Below are 27479 nucleotides of genomic sequence, written 5' to 3'. Positions count from 1 at the left end.
TTTGTAATTTCTATTCTCTCTGTCCCTCTGCCTGCCTTCCTCATTTCCACTCCTCTGACCCTGCCAGGAACATGGAAACCTGGCTTCCCCGCCTACTTAGATGAGATGGTGGAAATAATACTGAACCTAGAGTTAGAGCACCTGGCTTTGTTTTAACTCTGCTCCTCGTTGCCCATCTCACATCAGAGAAGATATCATATCGCTCTGGGCTTCAGTTTCTTTATCTGTAAAATGACAGGATGAGATGAGATCCTTGCTTTCTTTACTTTTTCACCCAGCCACCCTTAATGGTGGAAGAGAATGAACTTTAGACCCCTTGTGTTGAGGGACATAACTCAAGTGGTTACCAAAATGTTATTGGAGTTTGTGTGTGTACATATATCTGTGTGTATATATATAATGTACATTTTCACTGTAGGCTGTCATTTATCTGTTTGCCTTCATAAAAAATTTCTTCCAATATAAGTAAAAGTTATGTCTGAAGATTTATTGTCATCCCCCTCAATAGTACAGTTTGAGAATGATGGACTAGGTAATCTAAAGTTCTTTTCCAGAATCAAATATCCTAATAAGCTGTTCCCATTATTGTACTTTGAAAGTAGCCCTGCCTGCGATTAAGGCCTTGATGGATCTGAAATTCCAGACTAGCTTTATAATCTGCAAAAACTGAGGGGAGAACGTATATTTTCATATATATTAAGTGGCGTTCTCAAGATAATATTACTTAAGTACTATTTATGTTCTTGAATGATGGTTTAGATGTTCTGACCAGTTCTTACAGTAAAAACTGCATTCTGATGCTGTGTGTGTTGTGTATGTGTGTCCACATGTATAAAATTGAATCAGTAGTTATGCACTCTCACATTTTCTTCTTCTATTTTATTCTGCTTTCTTATTTTTCCATTCTGTCCCATTGTGTTAAAAAACAAAAACAACAACACCCAAACTGCTGGCACGAATGGGTTGTGTCTTGTAGTTTTGAACCCATTGTTTAAGAAGAGTTGGTAAATATTGATTATTATTATTATTTTTTGGCTGTGCTGCATGGCATGTGGGGTCTTAGTTCCCAGGGATCAACCTGCGCCCCCTGCAATAGAAGCACAGAGTCATAACCACTGGACTGCCAGGGAAGTCTAAACACTGATGCATTAGGAGCTCTTCTGATAGAGGATCTCTCTCTCTTTTTTGGAGAGAATAGATATTTCCAGGAAATGAATTCTGATTTTAATAATTTTATTGGTTTCCTCAAATTTAGAAAAGTTTTAATATGAAGGGACTATTTAATTGTTCTGAAGACACTGGTGTTTCTTCTGAATCCAGCACTAGAAGTCACTGTTACACTTTGTAGGTTGTCTTTCTTCTCCAGTCTCTCCTGCCACCTTCCAGACTCAGGGTAGACGCTCTGCTCTCTGAACTTTTGACATCCTTTTGATCACGGTGTGAACCAAGCCTCATTTTGAGATTCTTTCTGATACTTTACTTGAAAACATTCTAAATAAAGTATGAAAAAGGTTTTTTTTTTTTTTTTTAACTGATGCTTGGTTTTAAAAATGCCATCTCTCCACGTTCCCACTAGGTGTCTTATGTCACCCTGTCCACCCGAGAAACTTTTTCAAAGGTTGGTCGAGAGCTTTTAGGGGCCATCGCAGCTGTTCATCCTGAGATAATTTCTGTCCTTCTGGATAGAGTTCAAGACACCATTGACCAGGTTGGAATGGTAAGAGCACTGATTTCGTTTGTTTCCCCTTTTGTTATTGTTGTTTATTTTGAACCTTGGAGTATTGGAGCAGTGGGAAAAATAGTTACTGGGATACAGAAAAAGTTGTTGGGATGGCTGAGCCATGGGTACAACAGAGAAAAGAGAGCATTTACTAAGTCACAGGCTCTGTGCCTGCTTGGGCATAGCTGCTGCTTATGAGAAACTGGATTGTTTCTCTTAATCTCTGCAAAGTGACTTCCCACCTCCTTCAGTAAGAGGTTTTTATTTATTATTTTCTTTTTAACTTATTTTTGGCTGCACTGGGTCTTTGTTGCTGCGCTCGGGCTTTCTCTGGTTGTGGTGAGCGGGGGCTGCTCTTTAGCTGTGGTCCATAGGCTTCTCTTGTTGCAGAGCACAGGCTGTAGCTGTGCCAGCTTAAGTGGTTGGCAGCACGTGAGCCCAGTGAGTGCCACTCTCAGGCTCTAAAGTGCTGGCTCAGTGGTTGTGGCGCACGGGCTTGGTTGCCCTGTGGCTTGTGGAATCTTTTGGACCAGGGGTCAAACCCATGTGCCCTGCGTTGGCAGATGGATTCTTAACCACTGGACCCCTAGGGAAATCCGCAGGCTTTTATTTTAATTAGAGCCTAACAATAATCCATAGTTTTTATTTCATAATTTTGCTTTACTTTCATAATTCTTATATTTTTTTTGGTGGAAACAACTCTAAGAAAGAAGACCTGCTTTAAATCAATCAAAAACAAAATTAAAAGTAATAGTTTAAGTTGAGCAAGATGTATATCATTTAGTTCTGTCATTTGTCACAATCCCTTTTGTAATCTTTATGTAGTTTTTAAAAACAGTTTTATTGCAATATAATTCACATATAATTCATTTATTTAAAGTGTACAAGTCAGTGGTTCTTAGTATATTCACAGATAGGTATATATATCACCAGTCAATTTTAGAACATTTTCATCACCTCAGAACAAAACCGCATACCATTTAGCTGTCAGACTTCCATTCTCTTCAGCCCTGAGTGACCACAGTCTATTTTCTGTTTGTGTTTTTGTTGTTCAGTTACTAAGGCATGTCTGACCTTTTGTGACCCATGGACTACAGCCCACTAGGCTCCTCTGTCCCTGGGATTTCCCAGGTGAGAATACTAGAGTAGGTTGCTATTTTCTTCTCCAGGGATCTTCCTTCTTCCTGAGCCGGGGATTAAACCCATGTTTCTTGCATTGGCAGGTGGATTCCTTACCATTGAGCCACCTGGGAAACCTGTCTCTATAGATTTACCTATTCTGGACATTTTATGTAAATGGAATTACAGAATATCTGATCATTTGTGACTGGCTTCTTTCACTTAGCATGATATTTTCCAGGCCCATCCATGCTGTAGCATATGTCAGTAGTTCATTCCTTTTTATGGCCAAGTAGTATTCTATTGTTTGAGTGTATCATTTTCAAAAATATATACTTACTGAAGATTTTCTTCATCAAGTATAGCAAGGCTGTAATGAGTGAATTTCTCTCATGGCAGGTAGTCATGTGTGGTAACTTCAGGAGGAGTGTTTAAAGTTATAGTGTTTTTCTCTGGGCTTTTATTTGCACAGGGCCTTTACCTTATAGTGATTGCATCATTCCTATCTATCCATCATTGCAGGATAGATGACGGACAACTATTGTACTTCGTCAACTCATGAGTGAGCAAATTTAATGACTGATTGGTTTATAAGACTGTTTTTTCCCCTAACTGAAGAATAAAGGCTATATCATTCTTTACTTGGAAAAGTATATGTTACTTTTTTTTACATTAAGAGAAATTTAATTGTGGTAAATTATACACAGCTTCCCTGGTGGCTCAGTGGTAAAGAATCCACCTACAATGCAGGAGATGTGGGTTTGATCACTGGGACGGGGAGGTCCCCTGGAGAAGGAAATGACAACCCCCTCCGGTATTCTTGCCTGGGAAATTGGACAGAGGAACCTGGTGGGCTACAGTCCACGGGGTCACACAGAGTCGGACACTACTTGGTGACTAAACCACCACCACCACCAAATTATACACAACATAAAACATGATATTAACCATTTTTAAGTATAGTGGTATTAAATACATTCACATTGTTTTGCTACCTACCATCACCACCATCCATCCACAGAACTCTTTCATCTTGTGAAACAGATTCTGTACCCATTAAACACTAAACTCCTTGTCCCTTTTCAGCTCCTTGCAGCCAGCATTCTACTTTGAGTTTGCAAAGAGCAAGTTTTTGGTTGTTCCTTTTTGAGTGGTCATCTAATGGGATGTCTTCCAAGAAAATCTACAGTGGGTCATATGAGTGTTTCAGTTTGATTGAGTTCATGACCTTTATCTGACACTTTTTTTTTCCCTGGGTTTGGCCACATTTAACATTTTTAATTGGGTCCATAATATTTTCAGTAATAATTGTGCTCAGAAATATGCTTAGCTGTAAGTGTGCAAATTAGAACCATAATGTTCTTTAGAGCACATCTTATAAAAGATGCCCCCCACTCTGTTTATACATGTGGTTCCTTTATGTTCATTAAACTCACTGACATTTTTGAGGAACTTGTTTAAGCCCCCTTGCCATCAGATGAATATGATGGCTTTGAATATTTTTGCTGTGACCTTGGACTAGGCTGAAATCAGCTTCGAGCTTCAGAGTCTGGGAATGAACTGTGGACCTAAACTTTCACTGACACGGTTGGGGTGTGTCTGAAAGTAACTTTGTTCTCGAGGCCCAGCAGGAGAGGAAAAGTCATTTGTGCTATAATATGTGGAAGTCACCCTGGGTTAGGAACAGTTGTTGATAAGGACCAAGCCCTTGGGGACATCTCAAAGTACAGAACTCAGATAAGTTTTGATGACAGCCTGAAAATTGATAAATATTTTCCTGTTGGTCTTTTTTAATAATTTGAAACATTCTGCTTTTGTTAGTGAAATCATCTTCCTAATACCCTCTTCAGGTAAAATTAGTGATCTTTTGACTTTCAGTAAATGCATAAATATATTTTAAAATACATTCTTTAAATTCTGTTTTGTTGGGAATTCTTACTAGGATTCTTCCTGTGTAATCATTTCTTTTTTTTTGCTTTATTGAATGAACTAGATCTTTCATTCATTCCAGTATGAAATAGAGGTAGTAAAAGTGGCCTTACTGTGTTCCTTATCATAGCAGAAAAGGTTCCAAAGTTCCCCATGAAGTATCATGCTGCTGCTGCTGCTGCTGCTGCTGCTGCTAAGTCGCTTCAGTCGTGTCCGACTCTGTGCGACCCCATAGACAGAAGCCCACCAGGCTCCCCTGTCCTTGGGATTCTCCAGGCAGGAACACTGGAATAAAAATAAAAATAAAAACCACTCGATCCTAGTATATTAATCTTTTTATGTGTTACTAGGTTCAATTTGCTATTGTTTATTGTGGATTCATGGCAAATATTGATCTATAATGTTATTTTGTTAGATTTTGGTTTTAGAGTCATGTTGGCCTTGTAACATGAGTTGGAAAGCATTTCCTCCTCTTCTATTATTTGAAAGAATTTTTGTAAGATTGCTATAATTCTTCCTGGAATGTTTGATAGCATTTACCAGTGAAGTTATCTGGGTCTTGGGTTTTCTTTGTGGGATATGTTTTGATAACAAATTGAAAATTGTAAGCAGATAGTTTTTTTTTTTTCTGAGTCAGTTTTGGTAATTTATATTTTTAAAGGGATTTTTCCATTTCTTCTAACCAGTTGAATTTACTGGCCATTGAGTTTTTGTAACAGTCCCTTTTTAATTTTTTAATGTCCATGAGGTCTTTCTTGGTTAATTCACTTTCATTCTTGATGGGTGGATATATGTTACACTATACTTTTGTGTGACTGGACAGAAGTGCTTTTCTGGACAGATCTTGTTGCTATACTCATTGTTCTAGTACCATTATTTTGTTCTTTTTGTCAGATGCTCACAGGCTAAAGGAGAAGTTTTGTATGTGATAGATTGCTTAGGTTACTGTTTTATTCAGTTATTCAAGACCTTTATTACAAATCCTTATGGAAATTTAGCTAAGTACACACACACATACTGCACGTGCAAAGGAAAGAAAAAGTCTTTCAAAGTCATTCCTTCTAGTCTTCAAATTTTGTTTTGCCTCCAATATGGAGCAGTGCAGGAACCTGAAAAATGCTAGGATCCATGTTCTGAGCTGAGTTGTTCAATAGAGTAACCACTACGCCTATATGACTATAGAGCCCTTGAAATATGGCTTATCCAAATTACGATATGCTGTGAGTGTAAAATACTCCTGGGGTTTCTAAGACTTAATATGAACGGAAGAATAACATATCTCAGTAATCTTTTGTAATGATGTGGGAATACTGTTTTGGACATATTGGATTAAATGAAATATGTTGTTAGAATTAATTTTGCTTGCTTCTTTTGACTTAAAAATGGCTGTTAGAAAAATTAAAATACATTTGTGGCTTGCTTTAGATTTCCTTTGGACAGCACTATTCTAGACATTATAAAATGAACTGCTCTTCTGATCATTCTTACTTAAAGCAGACGGTATTAAGTGAACCCAGTTGTATCTTACTTTGCATATGGATTTGTTATTGACAAGTGGTGCTGTGGATTTTTGTACAAAACTTTTCAAGTATATAAAGAGTAGAGAAGAGTGTAATAAATTTCTGTGTACCTGTCATCCAGTTTTAACAAATATCAGCTCTTGGTTGATCTTGTCTTATCTTTACCCCTATCCATTTTTTGTATCTACTTCCTGGAATGCTTTAAAGCTAATAGAAATAATTTTTTAAATGCTACAGGAGAAATAATTATTTGAAGTGGTAAGTTTTTTTGTAAAATGAATGTCTTTCTGCTGATTTATCATGACTTTAAATTTGAATCTTACTGTAGTGATTTCTTAAAAATGGAAGTATACCATTTTACAGGGACTTCCCTAGTGTCTCAGCTGGTAAAGAATCCGCCTGCAATGTGGGAGACCTGGGTTTGATCCCTGGGTTGGGAAGATCCCCTGGAGAAGGGAACGGCTGGCTACCCACTCCAGTATTATGGTCTGGCAAAGAGTCGAACATGACTGAGTGACTTTCACCTTCTGTTTTCACCAGTTTACATAGGAAAAACCGCTTGACCTTTACAAAGGACTGCAAAATGTGCTTTTGGTGTATCATTAGTATTTATATTCATTTGATCTGGTTGTTCATTTCACTGTCTAAAAAACAAAACCCCACTTCCTTTTGGAGAAAACTTTTTGTAAGCACTTTAATAATGTAGTATTGTAGTAATATAGGATTGTCCTGAAATTTTGATTTTAATTATTATAATTTTTCTTTTAAATAAGGTTTCTTTATACTTGTTTAAAGAACTACCTTTGTATCTTTGGCGACCTTCTGCCTCTGAGATAGCTGTGATTCGGGATTGGTTATTGAATTATAACCTGACATCGGTGAAGAATAAATTGGCCTGTGTTATTCTAGAAGGCCTGAATTGGGGATTTGGTGAACAGGTATGTGTTAAAAACCTTCCCTAAAGACTGTCCACACACATCAGTTTTAAAGAAAGATTTTCTCAGACATTAACATTTTTAAACGTCATTTGCAAGATCTGCAGATTTTCTTAGCTGTTTCAGAATTTAGGATCTCCTCTAATTGAGTTCTCTTTTGCAGAGTGAGCATCCTATAAGTGAAAATAAACTGCTCCACACTGAAAATACTTCCCTTGCTCCTTGGGTCGTTTGTCTCTGTTGTTTCATTTCTGGCTATTTGCTGCAGCTCCTCCTAATTGCCTCTCCTGCCTCTGGTCTTCCTCTTACATTTTGTATTGTGTGTCATTGCCCGGCTTGTCTTCCAGAACACTTTGCGCTGCTTAAGAGCCTGAGCTCTGAGCCAGCCTGCCTGACTTCTGATCCCAGCTCTGCTACCTCCTGTTTGTGTGACCGTGAGCAAGCTTCCTGAACTCCCTGGGCCTCAGTTGCTCCTCTGTAAACGTCACACTGATAGGCTTACCTCAGAAGGTTGCTGTAAGGTTTCAGCAAGCTGGGACACATGAAACATGTTCTTGGCACATGTCAGGGTTTTAGTGGTGGCAGTTATTAAGAGTTTGCTACCTATCATGTCTCCAAAGATGCCATGTCAAGGAATTCTGTCAAAATCTTCCTCCCTTTTTACCCAGGCCTTATTAGTTAGCTCCTTGATCAAAATATTTAAATATTTTAAAGGGAAAGGGAAGAGAACTCAGCCCCATCTGCCAGCTTTTGTTTTGAGCAAGTCATCTAGTCCTTGCAGTCATCTTGTGTGGTGGTGTGAACATGACCCCTTTTGTACAGATGAGGAACCTGAAGCCAGGGAGCTTTCTCCCCAGCCTGTCCCTAACCATCTGGTCTGCTCATGGGCTCAGCTGGGTCTTCTCTCTCTTAAGTGCTGGTCAGTGAGAGCTGCAGGAGACTCTTTTCCACCTTTGCCTTCTCTGACTTGTAAACAGAAGCCCCCACCCTCCTCTCCCAGAGAGCTGCATGCAGAGTCCAGTCCTCAGCGTCTCCTTGCTCTTTTCTTAGTGTTTGGAAAGTCCTCTTCTCTGAGAGGATTAAGGAATGTGTTATGTCAGATGCAAAGGAAGATTGGGTGGGAGAATTGGTAGGCAACTTCAAGCTCCTGAAGGAGTATTTTACCTGTGTTGTTGAGTATTTTTAATATTTTCACTGATGACAGAAGAAAAGGGAATGTAGACTTAAATTATTACCTTCTTGTTTTGTTAATAATAGTTAAACATCTTCCTGATTCTTAACAGTGCCTTTAAACTTGTAACCTAAAGTATTTATAGAGATTTTAGAGTGGGGATTGGGAGTCGCATTCAAAGATACCTTTTATAACTGGAGTTGGTGATGATGCACCTAACTGGTGCAGTGTAGTGGTTCTTTAAAGATTTAAATTTTTTTTCCTATTTCCATTTTATAATTTCATTGTTAAGGAATGTGAGCTTTGGAAAATTTAGCTTCTGCATCCAGGATTTTTTTTTTATCCTAACTAATCTTTCAGTTCAAAGGTATAATAACAAAAAAAAATCAAGATGACATGTTTGTGATTATTTTTCTCTTTAAAAGGTGTCTCTTCATCTGGATCAAGCAGTCCATGCTGAAATCGCTTTAATGATTCTTGAAGCATACCAGAAGTATCTCGCACAGAAACCATATGCTGGGCTTCTTTCTGAAAGTATGAAGCAGGTATTTCCTTCTTTTCTGTATTGAGGACATAAGTCTTTATTATAAATGACTTGGGTGGATAAAATTACAGTATTTACTCTTAGGCTTCCTAAGAACATTTCTGGCAATTTCAGATATTGAAATTGAGTTCTATGGATGAAGAAAGATTTTTCTTTAAGAAGTAGTCTATATATGACCATTTTAATATTGTGGAATTTGAGTTGATCTACAGTGGTGGGCTGGTGCTGGCTTGCACTGGCTCGGGAGAAGTGGTTATTACATTTTTAAGAACTCTGAAGCCTGGTTGTTAATCTTTGGTGGCTTGAAGTTGACCATGGTGGGAGTTTTTTTTTTTTTTTTAACTACCAGAGTTGGTAAACCCTATAAATGAACCCCTGAACTCCAACTTGTTGTTAAATTTATTTACCAGCACACCGTTGCATACCAACTTTCGTATTATTACTCTTGCTCGAGCTGACCCTGATCAGGTTCACAAGGTGACTAGGAAATAAGCAGAAGTGTTCAGTTATGAGTGAGAAATGCTTAAATTTAGTGCTATAAATACTGAGTATCAGTACACATTGTGTCCTTTCTTTTGAGGGCATTATTGATCACAAAGAGAGGGGTGGGTGAGCTTACTAATTTAATGGTTATGTGAATAATGTGGTTTAAAATAAATGTTTTAGGTTTCATATTTGGCCAGTATCGTTCGATATGGAGAGACACCTGAGACCTCATTTAACCAGTGGGCCTGGAACTTGATTTTGAGGTTAAAACTGCACAAAAATGATTATGGAATACAGCAGAATTGTGCAGCTGTTCCCTTCTCCAGCACTGTGCCAGAAATGACAGAGTCACCCACGTTTCATCCTCTCTTGAAGGCTGTGAAGGCGGGCATGCCCATTGGCTGTTATCTGGCCTTAGCTATGACGGCTGTGGGCCACAGGTACAGTGTTTGGGTTGAACTTCTAGGGTTGCTGAACCTTGTAGTCAGTGCTTCCCCCAACTTCATTTTTCATATCCCAAGGTCTGAGGCCTCATTCGGATCTGTCTAGGGGTAATCAGGGCCAAATGATGAGCCTCAGTTAATAGCTTACCAAGGGTGAATGCTGCCCAAATTGATGTAGGATGGATTTGTGACAGAAAATCACCTGGGTGCATTATGAAGAGACCTTCACCCAGACTGGAATGTGTATGTCAGCAGTAGACAGAGTCTCTTCCTCAGAATAATGACCAAATAAAAATAGTTGGTCACCTGTGCTGAGTTTTATTTCAAGTGATGGCAGCCCATCTCAGGCTTCCTAGCTGGAGGGCTGAGCCCACCAAAGGGATGAACTGCCTGATCAAGTCAAGCGCTTCTCTTGTATGAGCCCGTAGCTGTGTCGGCTTCTTCCGCTACAGTATTTATCACAGTGTCATGTAGGGTCTGCTTAATTTTACTGAAGATATTCTATGAGGTTGGGACTCAGGAACCGTATTTGTCTTTTAATAATCCCTAATGATGAAGACTGAATCTGGTGCAGTAAGTGACTGAAGGCATGAATATTGAGTTGGTTAAAAATCCTTTTCTTTAAAGATCATTTTGCTACAGTGTATTAATTTTTTCTAGGCTGTCAATTTTTCTAAAACCTCTTTTACCCCTACTTTGTGATTCTTGTGTTTTAGATTAACTGTAGCACCTTTCTAGCATCTGCTTTCAATATGTTATTGCCCATTCAATGTATTTTCAGTGGGATGCCAGTTGTCATGTGAGCTGTTAGTGTTCAGCCTACGCTGTGAAGTAGAGATACAGAACAGTTGGCGGTACTGAACAATATAATCATGGGCCGTGAAAATCGCTCAGTCATGTCTGTTCTTTATGACACATTGGACTGTAGCCCACCTGGCTTCTCTGTCCATGGAATTCTCTAGGCACGAATACTGGAGTAGGTAGCCCTTCCCTTCTCCAGGGGATCTTCCCAACCCAGGGATGGAACTGAGGTCTCCTGCATTGCAGGCAGATTCTTTACCGTCTGAGCCACCAGGGAAGATCTGATGATGGGCTGGATGATACAAATAGAGCACTGGTTCTTAATCTTGACCACCCTTTAGAATCACCTTTGTGGTGATTCTAATTACCAATATGGGGAAGAGAGTGAGAATCCTGATCTAATTGTTCTGGGGGCCAGTTCTCCAGGTGATTCTTAATGTACAGCTTAGACTGAGAACTTATTATGAGTATGGGCAGAGAAAAGGTAAAAGAAGGAGAGATCCCTAGAGCAGGATACCATCATGGAGGAGCTAAGCTTTGGAGAGGAGTCTTAATTAGAGAAGACGCCCTGGGCTAAGGAGCAGAGTGGTGGTGCTCACCTTCGCCCGGTGATCGGTGCGCACGGTGCTGGAGATCCTGCGCTGCAGCACCTGTGCCCTCTGAGGAGCATGCTCACCACATTAATACGCAATCACCTCCCCCTCCTTGAGGGGCTCTGTTTCTTGGTGGTAGGGGCGTGGTACGGGTATTGTCTTGTTTATATTTGTATCGCCAGAACTTCTGCTTCATAGATATTTCTTTTTTTTCTTCTAGTTTTATTGAGATATAATTTACATACAGCAGTCTATAAGTTTAAGATGTACAGCATAACGATTTAAAAAAATTTTTTTAACTAGAGGAACATTGCTTTACAATGTTATGTTGGTTTCTGTTGTACAACGACACAAATCGGTCATAACTATGTATATATATATCCCCTCCCTGCGGAGCCTCCCTCCCCTTCCCCCATCCCACCCCTCCGGGTCATCACCGAGCACCAGGCTGGGCTCCCTGTGTCTTAGAGCAGCTTCCCACCAGCTGTCTCTTTCACATATGATGGTGTGTGTACGTCAATGCTGCTTTCTCAGTTTGTCCCTCCCTCTCCTTCCCCCGCTTTGTCCACAAGTCCATTCTGTGCATCTGCATCTCCATTCCTTACCTGCAAATAGTTTTTTATCAGTACTAGTTTTCTAGATTCTCTATATATGCATTAATATATGGTATTTGTTTTCTTCTTTCTGACTGACTTCACTCTGTATGACAGGCTTTAGGTTTATCCACCTCAGTTCAACTGGCTCAAATTCATTTCTTTTTATGGTTGTGTGATATTTCATTGTATATATTTACCACATCTTCTTTATCCATTCATCTATAGACGGACATCTAATTTGCTTCCGTGTCCTGGCTGTCAGCATAATGATTTGACTTATATACATCATGAAGTAATTATCACAAGTTTAGTGGACATTCATCATCTCATATAGATATAAAATTAAAGACTAGAAATATATTTTTTTCTTGTGATGAAGACTCTTGGGGTTTACTCCCTTAAAAACTGTTATGTATAATATACAACAGTGTTACTTACACTTAACATGTTGTACATTACATTACTGATTTGATAACTGGAAGATTGCACCTTTTGACCATCTTCACCTAATTCCCCTCCTCTCCACCTTCCCTGACTACCCCTTGCCTCGTCACCCTTGGCCTCTGGTAACTACAAATTTCATCTCTTTTTCTATGAGCTTGTTTGTTTGTTTTTGAAATATAATTTACTTGCAACACTGTGTTAGCTCCTATTATACAACATAGGGATTCAGTATTTCTATACATTTATAACTGATCACCTGGTAAGTCTGGTTATGATATGTTACCATTAAAAAATATTACATAGTTATTGACTATATTTCCCACACTGTACATTTCATACCCATAACTCATTTATTTTGCGATTTGAAGTTTGTACCTCTTAACCTCTCTCATATGTTTCTCCACCCCAAGCTGCTTCCTCCTGGGGTTATGATTGTAGCATTTGTGTGTGAAATTTGGCTCTGTATAAATGTGTTGGAGACCTGAGATAATCCGGGTAGCTTGTAGGCTGATAATGCATTAAAAGGATATCATTTTGTGAACTGATTACCTTATATGCTCATTGCTTTTTTCTTTTTCCATAGCATTGAGAAGTTCTGTGCAGAAGGCATCCCACTCTTGGGAATTCTGGTCCAGTCGAGGCATTTGAGAACAGTGGTCCATGTCCTGGATAAGATTCTGCCTTTGTTCTACCCTTGCCAGTATTACCTTCTAAAGAATGAGCAGTAAGTGGAGAACAGCACAGCAAATATAAAATGACTGTGTCCTCTGGTTTTTCAAATATAATATAGGCAATGATATTTCAATCCTGTATTTCTTATGAAGCAGAAAGCTTCCTGCCTAGTTGAGAATGCAGAGTGATGAATGAAGACTCTAATAATGATCCCAGTTTTACTGTTATGAAAGATACTTCCTTTTGTCATTTCATTCTGGATTGCTTGATAGCTTATAGTATTGAAAAGGGTGGCTGTTTCCCTGAGACTGGGAATAGTGCTTCTGACCTTGAGCAGCAAATGACTTTGCTATTGTAACAGTAACAAAACATATTGCCTTTAATTGCAGTGTGTATGGGGCAGTATTACAAACAGAGAAGATACAAAGAAAGGTGCCCATCACATGAGACATTCATAATCTTGTGAGAAAATAAGACTTTTGAGGTAATCACAAAGTTATGAAACAAAATACTGGCAAGGCCATGGCAGGGTGTACAGGTTGCATTCGCATTACAGTGGACCCTTGAATCACACAGAATTGAACTGTGTAGGATATTTTTCAATAAATGTACTGGAAAACTTTTTGGAGATTTGTGACAATTTGAAAAAATTCACAGATGAACTATGTAGCCTACAAATGTTGAAAAAAGTATGCATGAATGAGTAAAATATATCTGGATACTAGTTTATCATCTCCTACCATAACATAAACATAAATCCATTATAAAAAGTTAAAACTTATCAACAGTTAAACAGACAAGCAGAGATCATACATGATGCCATTCACAGTTGACAGAAGTAGAAACAAACCTAAAGATACAGTATTAATTTATAGCTGCATAAATTAACTAGTACATTCTGTACTGCTGTAATAATTTTGTAGCCAGCTCCTGTTGGACTTCCAGATGGCTTTGAGGTAAAGAATCCATCTGCAACGCAGAAGACACAGGAGATGTGGGTTCAATCCCTGGGTGGGGAAGATTCCCTGGAGGAGGAAATGGCAACCCACCTTAGTATTCTTGCCTGGAAAAATCCCATGGACAGAAGAGCCTAGAGGGCTACAGTCCATGGGGTCGCAAAGAGTTAGGCATGACTGAGCATGCACGCACGCGCCTGTTGCTCTCAGGGTGCGCTCAAGTGAGTATCCACCTGACACGCAGTGTGACGCTGATCATCTCCCAAGTGAGCAGTTGTTTCTCCAGTAAATGGTGCATCACAGTAAAAAGTGACCAGTTCTCGAATCGTTTTCATTGTGTTTAGTGCAGTATTTGTAAGCCTTAAATAACACCAGGGGACCTCTAATGATTTTGAAAGTGCTCCCAAGAAGCAGAGAAAAGTCATGACATTACAAGAAAAAGTTGAATTGCTTGATATGTACCATGGATTGAGGTCTGCAGCTGCATTGCCTGTCATTTCAAGATAAATGAATCGGGTGTAGGGACCATTGTAAAAAGAAAGAAAAGGAAATTCATGAAGCTGTCACTGCAGCTCTACCAGCAGGTGCTGAAACATTGCACTTTTTGTGAAACGCCTTTTTATCTCATTGAAAGTACAGCTTTTATTGGAGCACAGGATGGCTCTAAGAAAGACATACATATAGGTCCTAATGTGATTAGGGAAAAGTCAAAGTTGTTATATGACAACTTAAAGCAAAAGGAAGGTGAAGCCGCTAAAGCTGGAGAATTCAGTTCCAGCAGAAGATGGTTTGATAATTTTAGAAAGTAGTTTGGCTTTAAAACGTCAAGATAACAGGAGAAGCAGCTTCTGTCGACTGAGGCAGCAGATGCCATTACAAATATCATTGAGGAGAAAGGATCTCTGCCTGAACAGGTTTTTAATGCAGATGAAATGCCCTATTCTGGAAAAAAAATGCTACAAAGGACATTTGTTAGCAAGGAAGGAAGGGAAACAGGCATCAGGATTGAAGGCAGGAAGGGATATGGTAATTCTGCTGTTTTGTGTAAATGCAAGTGGGATTACCGTCAAGACTGCCCTTATCTGTAAACCTGTTGACCCCCGAGCCTTGAAGGGAAAAGATAAACACTAGCTCCCAGTCTTTTGGTTGTACAAGAAGGCCTGGGTAGAGAGAACCCTTTTTCTTGATTAGTTCCTTCAAACTTTGTCTGCCTTGACAGTAAAGGACTCCTTTTTGAACTTTTTTTGATGCTGAACATACAGAACCTCATGAGTTCAACACTGAAGGCATAGTAGTGATCTGTTTGCCCTCAAACATACCATCTCTAATTCAGTTTGTATATTAGGAGGTCATAAGGACCTTTAAGGCTCATTATACATAGTACTTTATGGAAATAGTTGTCAACGCTATGGAAGAGAACCCTAGTAGAAAGAAAATCATGAAAATCTGGAAGGATTATGCCATTTAAGATGCCATTGTTGTTATAGAAACAAGCATGAAAAGGAACTTCCTTGATGTTTCACTGGCTAAGACTTTGTGCTCCCAATGCAGGGGGCCCAGGTTCGATTCCTATTCAGGGAAACAGATCCCACATGCTGCAACTAAGAGTTCACATGTTACAGCTAAAGATCCCACATGCCTCAACTGATAACCTAGCGCAGCCAAATAAACAAACATTAAAAAAGAAAGGAAAAAAACCCTGAAAGCCATCAGCCCCAAACAATAAATTCCTGTTGGAGAAAAGTGTGTTCAGAGGTTGTGCATGACTTCATGATTTATGACAGAGACAGTCAAGGAAATCATGAAAGGGATTGTGGATATGGCAAAGAAGGTGGGGCTGGGGGTAGGGGAAGGGTTTCAAGAAATGGATCTTGCAGAAATTCAAGAGCTAATAGACACCATTCCAGAGGAGTTAACAGAAGATGACTTGACTGACATGGGTGCTTCTGAGCCAGTACCGGATGATGAGGAAGAAGCAGTGCCAGAAAACAGTTAACAGTGGACAGTTTGGCAGAAGGTTCCGATCTCTGAAGACTGATCATGACCTCTTACACACGAACCCTTCTATGAATCAGGCTCTGAATTAAAGCAAATGGGGAAGGAGGACTGATACTATATAGAAATATTTTGGAAGAAATGAAAAAGCAAAGAAGTCAGAAATTTTAGTGTATTTCTCTAAAGTTACGCTGAGTGTGCCTGCCTCTCCTCTTCCCCTTCCACCTCCTCTACTTCCTCCGCCTCTGCCACCCCTGAGACAGCAAGACCGACCCCTCCTTTTCCTCCTCCTCAGCCTGCTCAGTGTGACGATAATGAAGATAAAGACTTTTATGATGATCCACTTCCACTTAACGAACAGTAAATAGTCGTAATACTCTACACTGATAAACTTACCTGTTGGGCATGTGTGTGTCTTTGTGTGAAAATCTGACAACTGTATGGCAGGAACTGTATGAGACGTTTTCATTCATCATCCTCATCAGCTAAGTATTCATCATGTAGTATGCGCCGTGCAAGACTAGTGTTAAAATGAATAACCTCTCCTTGCATAGGCATGAGGTGAGTGACATTTAATATAAGATTAGTAATGTGTTAGTTTTCTTACTGTTGTATACCTTTGCTTTCAAAGAATTACACTACTGTACATTATGCTTCTCTCTCATAATTGGAGAAATGGTGTATCTACCTGTTATCACAGATAAGTGGTTCTTAATGTAATGTTTACAGTACTGTATTATGAATATGACTGTCATACTCTGTGATTAAATTTTTTATAACAAATCATTCATTAGTATACAGGCTAGATAATTTTGAAACTGTCATATTGATTATACTAGGCTACCATAGAACAGTCATATTGCTGCTTCTTTATTATTAATGCATGAATTGTTATTATACCTGTTAAGTCAATGTGAATTTTCACACTGTCTTTTCATTTTTGTTTGGTGTTAATAGGTGTAGCATCTACAGGATTTTATAGCATATAAGGCAGTATTGATGTAGGTGCTGACAGATGGTTCGCCTTGTAAACAGATGATGTAAGCTTACAGTATCAGTGTAAATGTATTTTCTCTTCCTTATGATTTTCATAACATTTTCTTTAACTTACTTTATGATAAGAATATAGTATATAATACATACAGCATAAAATAAGTGTTAATTGACTGTTTATGTTGTTGGTAAGGCTTCTGGTCAGCAGTAAGCTATTAATAGTTAAGTTTTGGGGGCAGTCAAAAGTTATACGTCAATTTTTAAGTGCATGGGAGCATTAATACCCATACCCCTGTGGGTTTAAGGCTAGTCTATATATGGCAAAAGTATATGGAATCATGGTAAAAAATAGCTGATTAGGGAGGAAAAGAATTAAGGATGAGTATGAATTAAGATTCTTAGTTGCACATGGTGAGAATCCAGTACGTACCCGTTTCCAGGAAGGACTGTATTGGCTCCTGTGATTAGGAAACAAGGCTCATGATAACATCAGGTCATTCATTCTAAAGTGGTGGTTCTCAACTTGTGGAGTTTTGACCCTCAGGGGACACTTGATGTTGTCTAGAGATGAGTGTGGCTCAGCGGTAAAGAATCTGCCTGCAGTGCAGGAGCTGTGCCTTCCATCCCTGGGTTGGGAAGATCCCCTGGAGGAGGAAACCCATTCCAATATTCTTGCCTGGGAAATCCCATGGTTGGGGGAGCCTGGAGGGCTACAGTCCATGGGATTGCAAGGAGCGGACACAGCTTAGTGACTAAACAACAAGAGATCATTTTTGTTGTCACAGCCTGGTTGGGACTGGAGCAGGTAGGGCAGGTGGTTGGGAGAAGGGGATTTAGGGGACGATTGAGGGAAGCTGCTACCGATACCTGGTGGATAGAGGCCAGAGGTGGTATTAAACATTCCACAGTGCACAGGAGAGCCCTTCCCGGTAACTAGCCGTCCCGACATGGCAGTAGTTGCAAAGCTGAGAGGCGGCGGGTTAGTGCTTCTCTGTGTGTGTCTGCCCTCCCAGGTCCCTTGGCCCTGCTTCTGTCTCTTTCAGGCCTTCTCTTGCAGGTGTACTTTCTCTAGGGGAGTGAAACTACATGGCCACAGAGAGAACTAGGCAAAGGCAAATGTTTTTCTTTATCATTATTCCTTATAACAATTCCCGATTGGTCTGACTCATTTGCTCTCCCTGTGCCTGTTGCTGTGTCCGTGGGTTTGCCCAGTCCTGGGAGGATGGTGTACAGGGATCCTGTATTGAAAGTCCCTCCCTCCCACAACTCTGGTGTGGAGCAAGGACAGTTCCCCTGACGAGAGGTGGTGTTACTAGAAGTGAGACAGGCTACTTGGCGAACAGAAACAACAGGTGGCCCACAGATACGACTTTGTGGAAGAGGTGGGTTTCTAATTGAGCTTTGGAGCGCCTGTAGGCCAGTGGAGAGAACCTGGCCTTTTCAGTATCCGTGGGGATGATAGGAGGGGCTGGACAAGGCCAGGCTGGGGAGGAGCACGGCAGGAGGGAGCTGGGAGGAGGCCATCTGGCTGGGGCCTTTGGAAGAGTGAGGAAGGCGGAGGTGAGGCCCGATGAGGAGGCCTGATGGCAGGGGCAGGCGGTGTGTCCAGAGGCACGAGGGGGACACTACAGTTTTCCCATTGGGTGTCATTTCAACAGCGTGTCACAGACTTGGGGGGATGAGACTCAACCGAGAGCTTATTAAGTATGGAGTCCCAGCTCCTCCCCCAGATATTCTGCCTTAGAAAGAATGCATTAGGAACTTGGGACCTGTTTTTTGTGAAACCAGCATTCTAGGCGCCGGGCAGGTCTGAGGCCACTCGTGTTCTGGTTAGCACGTGGCTTTCAGGGTGCTCGTGTGCGAGGCGTATCCTCACCCCATCACTCTCATGTGGACAGGTGAGTTCCTTCACTGTCAGAGCCTCCATTCTTTATTTGTTTGATGAGATAATATTCTTTCTCAAACAGGCTGAGTGTAAGGATTAAGTGATACGCTGGAGGTTTGATGCCTGCTTGGAAAAATTTTAATAAATTGCCTTTAGGTTTTTGTGATTTGGGGAGTTTAAAATTAGATTGAATGGTCTATTCTGCCGCCCTCCCTCCCAATGCTGAGTTTTGAGTGAAGGTGAATCCTAGGCTCCGTTTCCAGTGCTCACACCTCTGTATCTCTGCCCTCGAATGCTCACACGAGCTCTGCTCTCCAAACTCTTACAGGGCTGCATTGTGCCGGGCCTGTCACAGCTTTTCTTTTCCACTCGAGTGGAGTTTGGCCTGCATCGTGCCAGCTGTGAAGTGGGACGCTCCCTCACTCAGCAGTAACCTCTGCACTGCCACCATCTGCACGCAGGCCGGGCATTGCAGACACACAGGAAGTTATCACATCCTCAGGGTGCAGTTCCCAGTTCTAAGAGCCATGAAGGGAAACAGTGGTGCTGTGGGAGAGGTTAATGGGTCAGACATGTTTTAGGTGCAGGGAGGGGGTCAGGAAGTCTCCTCTGAGGAGGGGACATTGCAGATGAGAGGTGAGGGCCGCGTAGGACTTTGTCAGGTAAGGTGTGGGGGAAGTGTTTCAGATAGAAAACCCAGCAGAGGCAAAGGCCCTAGGTGAGGATGCAGCCTGGCGCACCCAGGAAACGGGTCTGTAACTGAATTATGATACCTGCACACACATACATCCCCCACCCCCGCTGCCCAGTGGCTGATACGCCACCTTGTGTGAAATTGACACCCAGTGAAAGATTGCAGGGTGATTCTGCAGACATCTCTGCTTTTGTCAGTGGGAGTGGGAAGGGGGATGGAGTGGTGCTTTGGGTGTTTTCCCTCTAATGCTCTTTAACTTGCATAGGTTTATGTGTCCTAGACCTGTTCACTGCACGCTTATAGGTGGGTAGATTTAACCCATGTCAAACTGGAAAACTTGATTCTTCTGAAATTCCTGAAGGTTTTTATCAGAATCCCTGAATAGAGCTTTAGTCTAAAGATGGGACCATGTCAGTGTTTTCCGGTTTCTCATCAGTAGTTAGCCACTGGAGATTCTGTTGGCTTCCGAACCGGAGGTAACCAGTTGCCCTGTGTGCTCCGCAGGTTTCTGTCGCACCTCCTCCTGTTCCTGCACTTGGACAGCGGTGTCCCCCAGGGTGTCACGCAGCAGGTCACCCACAAGGTGGCGCAGCACCTGACAGGGGCCAGCCACGGGGACAATGTGAAGCTTCTCAACAGCATGATTCAGGTCAGGGTCCCACCAGCCCCTAAATGTACCCTCGCTTGCCTTCCTAATCAGATGCCCCTGGTGCTAGCACGTCTGTGTGTTTCGGTCATTTCAGAACCCTTGGCACAGTGCTTTTGGCCAAGGAAGGCAGCAGATCTGGGTTTTGTAGTGGAGCTAGATGTTATTGTATTTGTGTTTTAAGGGTGGGAGGCTGGTTATTATTTTTGTCATCACCTGAGTCCTTTCTCCATAGGCCCACATTTCTGTAAGCACTCAGCCCAATGAGGTGGGCCCGGTAGCTGTATTGGAGTTCTGGGTTCAGGCTCTCATAAGCCAACATCTTTGGTACCGGGAACAACCCATCCTCTTCCTCATGGACCATTTGTGTAAAACAGCTTTTCAGTTGAGGCAAGAAGACTGTGTGCAGAAATTGCTCTACCAGCAACATAAGGTAAAGCTGTTGTGGAATTTATCTTTGTCATCAGCTAGAAAGTAACCTTCTAAGGAGGCTCCCCACATGTATCCTTCTCAGTGCTGCTCTGTGCCCACTGCCTTTTTAAAGCCCTGCCTTAATGGTGTCTTATCCAGAAACTATGGTCTGCTAGCATGGATCCTTATAAAGCCAAAGAAGGACACCCTAGGAGGAGCCCTGCTCATTCATTACATTTGCCTATGATGTGGGATTATCACTGCTGGTAGACTAATTACTGAACTCTGTATCTTACCTGAATTGTCCACTGGCATAAGATAATTGCTGTACTCTTGAAAAGCTCGTTGGTTCTGTTTTTTAAAAGCCGCCTCTCTTTGCTCCATATGCTCTCCCTGGTGTAGAATGCCTTGGGCTACCACTGTGACCGGAGTCTGCTCTCCTCTTTGGTGAGCTGGATCCTGGCAGGCAACATCACTCCTTCCTTTGTGGAGGGCTTGGCCACGCCCACTCAGGTAGGAAACCTGCTGTGGATCACTTGTTATCTCTGTATACTCTAGTATTGTTATTATCCTTACCTACATTACTAATAGCCTAAAATATCTAACATCTATTCAGCACTTACTACACATAAGAATGCTTTTCATTTAATCCTCACAGTAGCCCTCTGTTGAGGTTGTTCTGTTGCTATTCCTGTTTCACAGGGGCATTAACTGAGGTTTATCAGAGTCAAGTGGCTGGCTTAGGATCAGATAGCTTGTTATCAAAACTCCAGCTGCCTGACTGCAGAGCTTGCCCAGCAGCAGGACAGAAGGGTTAAGATGCTGGAGCCAGACTGCCCGGGACTCAGCCTCGGTTGTGCCATTTGCTAGCCCTGTGCCTTGGAAACTGGCTTACTGTTTGTCCTCAGAGTCCTCAACAGTCAAATGATGTCATGTTGTTACTAGGTGTTGGTTGTTTTTATTGTTATCATCATTTAATTCACCACATTGTTTTTATCATTATTACCACCTCTTGGACTCTGTGTGTCCGATTCTGTCTTTGTTTTATCACTTAACTCAGTAGGAGCATTCTTCAACTTCCTGTCACAGTCTTACTCCTGCTCTTCCTCATACCTCTTGGGATCCAGCTGAGGCAAACTCCATGTTGCTATCTGCATATATCTCTGGCATTTCCATCTTTTGCTGAGCTGATTGTCTTATCAGACATGCCTTCCTCTCTGCCTCCTTGTCTGATACATTTATCTTCTCTGATCCCACCTCCCTTCTCTAGTTTCCCATAGCGCTTGACCTCTGATTCAACACTCACACTTGTCACTTTACATTTTGGTTACTTACATATTAGTCTTGTCTCCCCTGGTGAATGGAAAACATCTTAAGGGCAATAACTAAAATAGCTTTTCCAAAGGAATTTAATGTTTTTCAATAGCCTATTTTATATAAATTTATATCTGTTGTACAAGTAGAAATAGAATTAAAGACCTTCTATTTTAGGGTCCTGTAGTGTAGACTGTTAATTCTAGAAACTATAAATGTGTTGATTGAAATCTGTGATAGCAAAGGTGTTAGTCTGTGGAGTATTGGGGTGTGTGTTCCTGTCTGAACTGGAGCTCGTTCCCCTCATGTTTGCCTGGTATCCTTGCAGGTCTGGTTTGCATGGACAGTCCTGAACATGGAATCCATCTTTGAAGAGGACTCCCAACTCCGAAGAGTTGTTGAAGGGGAATTGGTTATAAACTCTGCATTTACCCCCGACCAAGCTCTGAAGGTGCAAATAACAGTTCTGCATTTGAGGGGTAGAAGGTGGTTCACGCTTTGATGCTCATGGGTTCACCTGTAGCTTTTGGACTTCTGTGTTTTCTTTTGTTGGGAATGTTTGGGAAGCACAATAACTGTTTAATGCTCAACATGGTGAATTGAAGTGTATATTTCCTTCCTGAGGTTTATGTAACATCAAGAGTCACAACTTTTATAATTTGAGGCTGTGTCCACTGCATGTATGAATGGGATTGCCTTTGTTTTAGAGCATCAGAATCCCCTAGAGAGCTTGTTAAGAATCTGATTCCTGGACCCCAACTTCTGACATTCTGAATCTGGAGTGGGACAAGGAATTTATTTTTAGAAACTCCCTAGCTGATCCTTAGGCTCGCTTAAGTGTGAGAAAAACTGGAATGAGTCTTTAGAATTAAAGACCTTCTATTTTAGGGTCCTGTAGTATAGACTGTGCTTTTGGATTTCAGAGCCTGTCAAGGTATTTCTCATTCTTGAACATCCATTTAAAATCTAAGTTTTCAAGACGTTGATAAAGTTTGTAAAATTTACTTTAGCTTTCATATTATTCTCGCACTATAGTGTTTTACATAGAAAGGAATGGAAAGGCATGGAAATGAGATTAGACTCAGTGATGCTTAGGACTCAGTCCAGTTCTGGGGTTTGTGAAATTTTAACAGAAAAAAGGCTGCCCCACGTGTCTTATTACTGGGAATGTTTAAGTGTTAGCTAGAGGGTTGGAAAAGTAAGGTTTATATGACTTTTTTTTTTTTCCGTATCGAATCGAAAACACAATGGTTAGCATTTTATTTGAGTCACTTAGGAAGAGCAGACCGTTTGCAGATGTGATCATTACATGGTTGCTCAAAGCCCGTCTCTTTTGTAGAAAGCCCAGGCTCAGCTGAAGCTCCCCATCGTCCCGTCCCTCCAGAGGCTGCTGATCTATCGCTGGGCCCAGCAGGCTCTCCTCACGCCTTCTGACCATCCTCTTCTGCCACTCATTTGGCAGAAGTTCTTCCTCCTGTATCTCCACCGCCCAGGACCGCAGTATGGGTATGGTATCCAGTGTGGTAGGGAATCGGTTCCTGCCTTTGCCCTGCTCTGCTGCTCTGTGTTCTCACACTGTGACATGGGAATGAGAGTCATTCCCTGGCTCAGAGCCTCCCTCCTTTCCTGTTTCACATCTGTTAGACTGGACCTTTTCTGAGTTCAGGGTATCTTGGGGCAGCTCTCGCTTCATCACCCCCATACCCAGTTTGGTGAAGACAACACCTGAAACTGTGCGGAGTTTATCAGAGAGCCTCTGGAGTCCCACACTGAGGCCGCTTGTGTGGCCATGGTGGGGCTTGTTCGAAGGGACCTGTGTTGCTAGTGTGTGTGTGTTAAGTCGCTTCAGTCGTGCCCAACTCTTTGCGACCCCATGGACTGTACCCTCCCAGGCTCCTCTGTCCATAGGATTCTCCAGACAGGAACACTGGAGTAAGTTGCCATGCCCTTCTCCAGGGGATCTTCCCGACCCAGGGATCAAATCCATGGCTCTTGCATCTCCTGCATTGGGAGGCAGGTTCTTTACCACTCATGCCCCCACAGTAATGCAGGTATGGACAAAGGCCAGGACTTGCCTGGGGTGACCATTGCTGTCTGGCTCCAGCTCAGTGTTTCTGCTCCACTCGCATTCCCTTAACTCACCCTCTTTGAAACATACAGATGGTGATTCTTCATCACTTCTGTTTTCAACTGATTGCAAGTTCAAGAAGAGGTTCTGTCTTTAATCACTTTTGTACCTCTAAGTGGTGACAGTATCTTGAATTTGCATAGGATTTCATTCTTTTAAAAACTGCTTTTGTATGCATTGTATTGGTGGAGCCTCATTATAACCATTGAGGTAAAAATGATATGTATTAATAAAATAGGTTGTTAATGGACTGTAATGTGTCACATAGAGCATCTTGTGTTGATCCTAGTGTGCTCTTTGCTTGCATTTTTTAAGGTTACCTATAGATGGTTGTATTGGAAGGAGGTTTTTTCAAAGCCCTGCACATATCAGTTTGTTGAAAGAAATGAAGAGGCGCCTGACAGAGGTGGCCGACTTCCACCACGCTGCAAGCAAGGCCCTCCGCGTTCCAGCAGAGGGCAGTGAAGGGCCGCCAGAGAGCCGGGCTGGCGCCCTTGCTTACCTGACTTCAGCAGAACTGCACACAGAGCTTGTGAGGTGAGGCATGGCTGTTTAACCGTTTGTGGTGCTGTTTGTAGCACAGGTACTTGGATACTTGTGCTGGATTGTTGATTTGTGTTACAACTGCTCTTAACCTGTTAGACTGACTACAGAAGGTGGTTTTGACTATAGGTTTGTATCTTGTAATGTTTCTCTCTCGTGTTTCTTATGAGAAGTGAATCAGCAATTTGGGTGTACCTCTGTGAAGTGCCTGGAGTCTGAGTGAACACGTCTAAACTGGAGGGCTGGTGACCTCTTTTCTTTCTTTATTTAGTAACAGAAGCAAACCGAAACAAGTGATCATAGCAAGTTAACTACTAGTGTAGTCTGCTAGGATAGTTCTCTAAAAGAAATAAATGCCCCAGGCAGAGTCCTTTAAATGGGGTTCATAGACCCTCTAGGGGATTCTGGGATCGACCTGGGGTGCAGTAGATTCATAATCTTCCAAAACTGCTTCTGAAAAATAGACTCAGTGTTTGCACACACTGTAAAGGGTTAAGAACTCAGAGGTGAGTCTGTCCCCTTCACACTGTTCTTCTACCTTTCATTTGTAAGCTTGATGCAAACCAGATATTAATCTTATAAATATGACTTAATAAAAATAACTCTTAATAATGACCTCAATGCAAAATGAATACAAAAGTCTCAGTGAGGAAACTCAGAGTTTCAGCCCAGTTTTCAGATTTTAGGCTTGATTGACCTCAAAGCCTTAGGGCTTCTCTCTGCCTCTAGAATAACTTCTCCCTGTCTCTTTCGCGCTTGAAAGAAAATTTCTTTTTGCTGGGTTTAACCAGTGGGAAGGCTTTATCTTTGAACATTTAGATCAGCTAAGAAAGTCTTTAATGTCCCCTTTTGCCTGCTGGCATGTTGTGAAGTAGGTATATAGCCCAGGCAGAAGCTGAATGAGAGCTCTGTCCCAGCCTTTCCCCTTTAAGAACCTCAAAGCTGTGTCCCTGCGTCTCTTCCTAGAGGCTGCTGTCGGGGTGAAGGTGGTATTTTTCCACTTTGTTGCGTAAAGCGCAGCTGCACTACCTTCTGGTCTCCACCTGGTACTTGGTGTGTAATATGTGTGCTGTAGACAACTCTGGTATCTGTTGCTGCAAACAGCTGCTTAAAATACCAGTGGTCTGAGCTAAATGGACTGTGTTCCTTATAAAACCAAAAAATAAAAACAAAGGAAGCATCATTAAAAAAAAAATTTACTGGAAAATTGAGAATTTTTTTTTCTTTTTCCTGTTTTTAGCTCTTTTCTTCTTTCTTCATGGGAACAGGATGCAAACATGCTGTGGGCTCTATTTGTGATTCCTTGAGGCAGGAAATTGTCATTTAGCCTAAAGCTGGCAGAGTCTTCCGAAGCATATGTTTTAAAATGGCTTTTAATGTTTTCTCTGAAAGATGGCAAATGTGTTTATTTGAATGTGATTTACACTTTTCCAAGCACCAACACTCACTGTGACTGGATTGCCTAGGAGAGAAAAACTCCAAATTCAGATCCTTGATCTGTGTTAAAGTCACCTTCTCCGGTTATTTTTTCTGTGTACTATATTTAACCCTCTTTTGTAATAGAGTTCACAGAGCCCTTTCTTCATACTTTTTGTATTAGCAATTATTATTGCATCATATTTAAATGATTTGTGACCTGTCTTTCTCCCTTGCTGGCCTTCTTGGGAATGGAAACATTTTCTGTGTTATGTGCTTCTAAACTTTTATCTTTTAGTGCTGGTGTTCCTAGAGATGTAAGAGACTTAATTTGCTTTCACATCTTTTTGTATTTTATATGATGATTATTATTTTTTTTCTTTTAGGCTCTTCAATGTGTATATATTATGGCTAGAAGATGAAAATTTTCAGAAAGGAGATACCTATATCCCTTCTCTGCCAAAGCACTATGACATTCACCGGCTAGCAAAAGTGATGCAGAATCAGCAGGTGACACTATAGCAGTGTCTTTTTTAGCATATCTAATTGTAATTTGAATTGGTCACTTTTATAACTTAATGGTAAAACCACTTATTGATATGGAAATGGGCTCATTGGGATGGTCATTTTTTTTGGTGGTTTTCTCAGTATGTAAATGAGTCTTTTAAAAAATTTATTCACTTATTTGTTAATTTTTGGTTGCGCTGGGTCTCTGTTTCTCCTTGCAGTCTTTTTCCAGTTGTGGTGAGCAGGGGCTACTCTCTAGCTGTGGCGTACAGGCTTCTCATTGCAGTGGCTACTCTTGTGGAGCATGGGATCTAGGTTCATGGGCTGCAGTGGTTGCGTCTCTGCAGCTCTTGAGCTTAGTTGCTCCACAGTATGTGGAATCTTCTTGGACTCGGGATCTAACCCATGTCTCCTGCATTGGCAGGCAGGCTCCTATCCGCTGTACCTAAGTGAAAGTCTGTAAATGATTTTTTTGAAGGCAATTTGTTGCCAGAATCTCGGCTCTCTGTGCACCAATGCCAAACAGAAATACAGAGACAGAGTTATGGAGGAGAAAGAAAGAGTGGCTTTATTACTTTGCCAGGCAAAGGGGGAACACAGTAGGTTATTGCCTCAAGAACTATGCCCTCCTGTCTGGTGAGTAAGGAGAGGTTCTATAGTCAGGCAGGGGTATATGATAAGGATGAAGGCAGTAACAGTCTTGGATTTCTCTTCCGCAGTTTCAAAAGGGCAGGATTGCTGACAAGATAGAGTGTATGCAAGGTCTTAGATGATGCTGTTAATGTGCTGCACTCAATGCGTCAGCAAACTTGGAAAACCCAGCAATGTCACAGGGATGGAAAAGATTAGTTTTCATTCCAATCCCAAAGAAGGGAAATGCCAAAGAATGTTCAAACTACCATACAGTTGCACTCATTTCACATGCTAGCAAAGTGATGTTCAAAATCCTTCAAGCTAGACTTAAACAGTACGTGAACTCAGAAATTCCAGATGTACAAGCTGGATTCAGAAAAGGCAG

At 41.4% G+C, this 27479-nt stretch overlaps 1 protein-coding gene across 2 annotated transcripts in view; it reads left to right on the top strand.

The window, feature by feature from the left end:
• The window catches only part of EPG5 (ectopic P-granules autophagy protein 5 homolog), a 131990-nt gene that overhangs the window by 30836 nt on the left and 73675 nt on the right, over positions 1 to 27479 (top strand). For both annotated transcript variants that reach the window (XM_027526312.1, XM_027526311.1), the window contains exons 13-24: positions 1577 to 1717; positions 7062 to 7226; positions 8820 to 8939; positions 9605 to 9864; positions 12885 to 13025; positions 20001 to 20145; positions 20378 to 20575; positions 20956 to 21066; positions 22196 to 22318; positions 23207 to 23373; positions 24311 to 24532; positions 26341 to 26464. In XM_027526312.1, coding sequence (XP_027382113.1) covers positions 1577 to 1717; positions 7062 to 7226; positions 8820 to 8939; positions 9605 to 9864; positions 12885 to 13025; positions 20001 to 20145; positions 20378 to 20575; positions 20956 to 21066; positions 22196 to 22318; positions 23207 to 23373; positions 24311 to 24532; positions 26341 to 26464 — 1917 coding nt within the window. The remainder of the gene's footprint in view (positions 1 to 1576; positions 1718 to 7061; positions 7227 to 8819; positions 8940 to 9604; positions 9865 to 12884; positions 13026 to 20000; positions 20146 to 20377; positions 20576 to 20955; positions 21067 to 22195; positions 22319 to 23206; positions 23374 to 24310; positions 24533 to 26340; positions 26465 to 27479) is intronic.

This window comes from Bos indicus x Bos taurus, chromosome 24 (genome assembly GCF_003369695.1).
Source record: "Bos indicus x Bos taurus breed Angus x Brahman F1 hybrid chromosome 24, Bos_hybrid_MaternalHap_v2.0, whole genome shotgun sequence".
In the NCBI taxonomy this organism is placed as follows: domain Eukaryota; kingdom Metazoa; phylum Chordata; class Mammalia; order Artiodactyla; family Bovidae; genus Bos; species Bos indicus x Bos taurus.
The sequence above is the reverse complement of the archived record's forward strand: the minus strand, read 5'-3'. Positions and strand labels throughout refer to the sequence as shown.